General features: G+C 48.0%; 1 protein-coding gene across 6 annotated transcripts in view; it reads left to right on the top strand.

Annotated features, from left to right (window-relative positions):
* The window catches only part of TAS1R2 (taste 1 receptor member 2), a 29880-nt gene extending 24105 nt beyond the window's left edge, over positions 1-5775 (top strand). For all 6 annotated transcript variants that reach the window (XM_032759119.2, XM_032759117.2, XM_058443797.1 and 3 more), the window contains 2 exons: positions 2569-2692; positions 3877-5775. In XM_032759119.2, the coding sequence (XP_032615010.1) occupies positions 2569-2692; positions 3877-4805 (1053 nt within the window). In that variant the 3' untranslated portion in view covers positions 4806-5775. The remainder of the gene's footprint in view (positions 1-2568; positions 2693-3876) is intronic.
* The last annotated feature ends 225 nt before the right edge of the window (positions 5776-6000 follow it).

Consider the following 6000-nt stretch of genomic DNA (forward strand, 5'->3'; position numbering starts at 1 on the left):
TCTCTGGTTTGCATTAACATGAGACACAAGATCTTCATGCTTTGTGCTCACTCTCATGGATCCATGCATATACCTTTCCCCAAGCAACCTTGTCTCCATTCTTCCACTCTTGCTCCTTCCAGGCCCCTGAACAACAAGCCAAGCCATTCCATATGTCCAGGATCTCAGGAATATCCCTCCTTCAGGACATCTCTCCATCCACACAAAGCAAACAACCAAGTGTACTGCTTGCATCTCTACACACTAGCAGTATCTCCCATCATTACTTTCCTTCAGGATTCACCCTGAAAAAAGCTTTGTATCCTTGAAAAAAGCTTAGTATGGCAGCAGTCCACTGTCAGCTCACATTAATATATCAAACCAACCTACTTGTGAATCATTCCTGAATGTTCTCCTCTATTTATTTGTCATAAAGAATCTCTCCATGAGGTCTTAGGTATGATTTGAGGGAGAGGCATTTGTTACAACAGAAATAGATACTGGAGTCACAATAATTGATTTAAGAAATTTACTTGGACCCACTGACACTTCTTGGACACAATTTCCCTTATATGAAGACTTGTTTTTATTCCTGCCTCTCTATAAGACTCTGTGAATCTGATAGTCACTTGATGTCCTGGGGTCAGGTACTCAATTTCCATGATGGCCCAGCAGGACTCCAAGAGTTGATTTTCAAGTAGCGAGTAGCATGTTGTTGTAGAAGGCATGGCACTGTTGCATCTCTCTCTTTGGGCTTGCCAATTCTTATAAGCATAGATAACTCAAACATCATCAGATCTCCTCGATCATGTGGCCCCGGTGGCAGGATTGCTTATACAGAAGCCAGGGCCTTCTTCAGAGTCATTTTCTGGACCTGTTACCCTCTTGAAACTGAAAGCCTTTTGAATCACCTGATAAATGGGTTGCAGCAGTATTTCCAGGAGCAATTTATGTTGTCCCCGAAATCTAAAGAGGTTTATAAAGTTCCATCCTTTCATGGTAGCGGGTGTAGGGTGGATGACTTTTCTATTATCTTAGAATGGATGTCCTGGCATTCTCTGTACCATTGGCCTCCTAAAAACATCACCAATGTAACAGCACTCCCAACCCCAAGTTTTGAATCTTTGTAAGGTTTATCTCCAATCCTCTGGCATTCATAGGTCTTACTTAGATATAAAAGTGCTTGCTACTTTGTACTAACCAGGTCCAATTACCATGGTGTCATGAATATCATAGACCAGCGTGATATTCTGCAGAATGTCAAGATGGACACCTTCCATGTGGACTACATTGAGATCGAGAGTGAAAGAGTAAACTCTGTGATAAGATAGTGAATGTTAGTGATTTGATAAGATAGTGAGTGTTAATGATGTAACATCTTCCTTCTTTTTAAATACAGATGTTTATAATAATACATTTCCGTCTTAAGTATTGTTTTCACTGTACCCCATTAATTTTGGTACATTGAAATTTTTTATTTTTGTGATAAAAGACATATAACGTTTACCAGTTTGTTTATTTTTAAGCATGCATTTCAGTAATGTTAAGTATATTCGCATTTTTGTGCAACAGATCTCTAGAACTTTTTCATTTTGCAAATTTCTAACTCTATTCCCATTGAACAACTCCCCATTTCTCCCTTCCCCCAGCCTCTGGCAACCATCCTTCTATTTTCTGTTTCTATGAATTTGACTACCTTAGGCACCTCATATAAGTAGAATCACACAGTATTTGTCTTTTTGTGGGGTTATGTTGTGTTTTTATTTTCATTAATCTCAAAGTATTTTCTTATTTCCCTTGTGTATACTACTTTGACCTATTGTTATTTAAGGGTATGTTGTTTAATTTCCACATATCTATGAATTCCCCAAATTTCTTTCTGTTATTGATTTCTATTTCATTACATTGTTGTTGGAGAACATACCTGTCATTATTTCAGTCCTTTCAAGTTTATTAAAACTATGTTTACTATTTGCTATAAATAAATAGCAATGGTGTCAGAGGCCAAAATTTTCTCCAGTGTCCTTTTTTGTCTCCCATTTTATCTTTGGGTTTCCCTAGATATTCCTTCTTAAATGCAGTCTCAGCCTTGCAGTTATTTCGGTTGTATCCCTTGATTGACGTGGTGGTGAGATAGAGGGGAAGTGTTCTGTAATCCTGTGATTAGGTCTCAATCTTTCAGTAAGCCTGTGCCCCAGAACTGTGACCTTCATAAGTGCTTCTCACCCCCACCCCCTTAGGTAAGACAAGAAGGCTAGAGAGGGCTGGAGTTGGGAATTTCTCTTTTCCCATGTCAGTTAAGCTCTGGTAAAATTCACATCAGTTGGGTTCTGGTAAAGTAGTTTCCCCTGAGGAAAGGCATTTGTTAAGGAGAACAGAATGCTCTGAGCATCTTTCAAAATGGCTTCTTTCCTTATCCCCTGCTACAAGCATGAGGGTTTTTGTTTTTTTTTTTTTCTACAGTTTCCACCCCAAAACCTAGGGGGTTTCTAGGCTTCCTCCCCTGAACATCCTGCTGGTTGGAGAGGGGAGGGGGCCCCCAGGATGTGGGAAAAGAGGACTCAGGGTCTCTTGCCCTCCTCCCTCCAGATCCCTGTGTCCATGTGTTCCAAGAGGTGCCAGTCGGGGCAAAAGAAGAAGCCTGTGGGCATCCACGTCTGCTGCTTCGAATGCATCGACTGCCTTCCAGGCACCTTCCTCAACCACACTGAAGGTATGATTCGCAGGCCTAGCACTCCTGCCCTGCCCCCGCCCCGCCCCTGGAGTCTCTAGGGCTTGTCCTCCTTGGCAGGGTCTCTGGAGTCCCCCCCAGGGGGTGTGAGTGTCCAAAGCCCAGGGACCAGATCTGATTCCTCTTGTATCCTCCCAATACCTAGTGTAGAGCAAAATCCTCCGTACAGGCTGCTTCAGAGAGGGAGGGAGAAGGGAAAGGACAAACTCCCCCAAGCCGGACTGCAGCCGATCCCACTCCACACACACATAGCCCAGGGCCCAGGGAGTCAGGCTGGGGAACACCCACTGGATGAATGAATAAATGAATGGTGTTTGCAATAGGAGGAAAGTTTCTGGCAGACAGGGAAGACACTATCTCATTTATCCCTCTGGCCTCCCAAGTGCCTAGCGTAGCTCAAAGCATAGCATAGTTGCTCACTGGCTGCTTGTTGAATGACTTCCTTGATGAGAAGAATGATCATTTCTCCCTATAGAACATAAAATCTAGGAACATGCAGACAATGTCATCTCTGTTCACATTAGTGTTTAGCACAGTTCAGAGTTGGAGCTCAATTCTTTTTCATGATTTCATGTAAATTAAATGGATGATGACATTTACCAATATAAGTATTTAATATGTGCCTAGCAGACCACAGGACACAGAGGAGGTGGTGAACAAGTTTGTGGAATGATTTCATTGGCCTTCCTCCCACAGTCAGTCAATAGCGGGGAGGTGAGGGCTGGGTTTTATCCATCTCTCTGTGGCCTTCCACGCCAGGTCCCTATGACAATGGATGGTGCTCAAAAACACATGAATTGAACGCATTCTTTGAGTAAGTGGTTGAATGCCTCTCACACCAGAGGGTGCGGTCTTGGAAGGGAGGAACTACAGTTGGTAGGCTCTGGGTCAAGGAGACTTGGGTTCAAATTCTGCCTCTCTAAGTTACTGGCTTTGGGAAAATTACTTAACCTGGCTGAGCCTTGGTTTCCTCATCTGTGAAATGCAGTTGCTGTGAGGATTTGATGAGCCAGTGCACATGAGACTTGAGGAGTATTGGCTGTGAATGCAAGGGTTGCCCTTGGTGCTCTCTCTCCATCCCTGGGTCCTGGCCCTGTGCAGGGCTAGGAGGATGCAGGTGCTTGGAAGATGGGCTTGGCTAATGGGAGTCGCTGTGGGTTTTGCAGATGAATATGAATGCCAGGCCTGCCCGAATAACGAGTGGTCCCACCAGAGTGAGACCTCCTGCTTCAAGCGGCAGCTGGTCTTCCTGGAATGGCACGAGGCACCCACCATCGCTGTGGCCCTGCTGGCCGCCCTGGGCTTCCTCAGCACCCTGGCCATCCTGGTGGTATTCTGGAGGCACTTCCAGACGCCCATGGTTCGCTCGGCTGGGGGCCCCATGTGCTTCCTGATGCTGACGCTGCTGCTGGTGGCATACATGGTGGTCCCGGTGTACATGGGGCCGCCCAAGGTCTCCACCTGCCTCTGCCGCCAGGCCCTCTTCCCCCTCTGCTTCACCATCTGCATCTCCTGTATCACCGTGCGCTCTTTCCAGATCGTCTGCGCCTTCAAGATGGCCAGCCGCTTCCCACGCGCCTACAGCTACTGGGTCCGCTACCAGGGGCCCTACGTCTCTATGGCATTTATCACAGTACTCAAAATGGTCATTGTGGTAATCGGCATGCTGGCCACGGGCCTCAGTCCCACCACCCGTACTGACCCCGATGACCCCAAGATCACGATTGTCTCCTGTAACCCCAACTACCGCAACAGCCTGCTGTTCAACACCAGCCTGGACCTGCTGCTCTCAGTGGTGGGTTTCAGCTTCGCCTACATGGGCAGGGAGCTGCCCACCAACTACAACGAGGCCAAGTTCATCACCCTCAGCATGACCTTCTATTTCACCTCATCCGTCTCCCTCTGCACCTTCATGTCTGCCTACAACGGGGTGCTGGTCACCATAGTGGACCTCTTGGTCACTGTGCTCAACCTCCTGGCCATCAGCCTGGGCTACTTCGGCCCCAAGTGCTACATGATCCTCTTCTACCCGGAGCGCAACACGCCCGCCTATTTCAACAGCATGATCCAGGGCTACACCATGAGGAGGGACTAGTGCCACCCGGTGGCGTCTGGGAGGGAGGGAGGGCCACGGCGTTGGGAGGTGGAAGCCAGGGGTCTTCCCTGGCTGGTTCAACTCCAGATGGAAGCAGGGAAGCCATCCCCAATTACTCCCACCTTGCCCTGGTTAATAATTTAGCATTCCTTGGAGGTCCTTTGCATCGGGGCCATTTTTACCCACTTAGTGTTGGGTGTCTTAAAACATCCACACTTCATTGCTTCCCCTTGACCTATTTTACATGCCAGGCACTGTCATCTTCTAGGAAAAAAACTACCCAAGGTGACCTATTGGTCTCCAAGGACAAAGTCTGATTTAGCAGCCTACAGCCACCATCTGGTGGTCGCAGTGGGCACCTGCGAGTTGCAGCTCATTCCCTTCACTCATGTTCAAGGCCAAGGGAGGCCTTGGGTGCGCTGGGCTGGGTGCGCTGGGCCGGGCTGGGCCAGGGTTGGTGTGGGCGGGTGGGGCCTACCGTTCAGCATGTGAGCTCGGATAGTGCAGCCATGGCTCCATTTGGTAGCTGTCTCACGTGTCCATTTCCTTTCCTTATTCCCGAAGTGCTCGGGCCCAGGTCCCTGGGTTATCTCTAAGGGATGGCCAGGCATAGCGTGCTTCCCAAATGCTTGTGAATAAACCTCACTTGGGTGAAATGAATGCACTTCCTTCCTGTTTTCTGACATCCCCTGAGGAAGAACATGTGGAATCAGAGAGACCTCAGTCTCAATCCCAGTAGTGCCACTTCCAAACTGTGTGACTGAGCCATTGTGTTGACTTTGATGGTGACAACAGCTAACACTTATTGCCAAGCCCCTGGCTAAGAACTTTACTACTTTACCCATGTATTCCTCACAAAACTCTATTGGCTGTGTGCAATTATGCTCCTTATTTTACAGATGGTGGGGTGAGGGCAGGGGGAAGAAGAACTCAAAGAGGTTATGGAGCTTACCCAGAGTCATAAAGCTTGTCTGAGCACCTCCTTCCCCTCCCCAGAGCCCATTCCTGGAGCCACTGTCCTCTACGGAGTAACATCCAGGCAGCCCTGCCTGGGAAGCTGTCCCCACCACAGTGCACAGGGGGAAGGCTCCGGCTCCCCGGCCAAGGAACTGTGCTATGGCAGGGGCTTCAGATTTTAGACAGGTGGCTGGTGGGTGCAGTGACCAGGAAAGCCTTTGAGAGAAGCTGGCATTTG

Source organism: Hylobates moloch, unplaced genomic scaffold (assembly GCF_009828535.3).
Source record: "Hylobates moloch isolate HMO894 unplaced genomic scaffold, HMol_V3 SCAFFOLD_9, whole genome shotgun sequence".
NCBI classification, from domain to species: Eukaryota; Metazoa; Chordata; class Mammalia; order Primates; family Hylobatidae; genus Hylobates; species Hylobates moloch.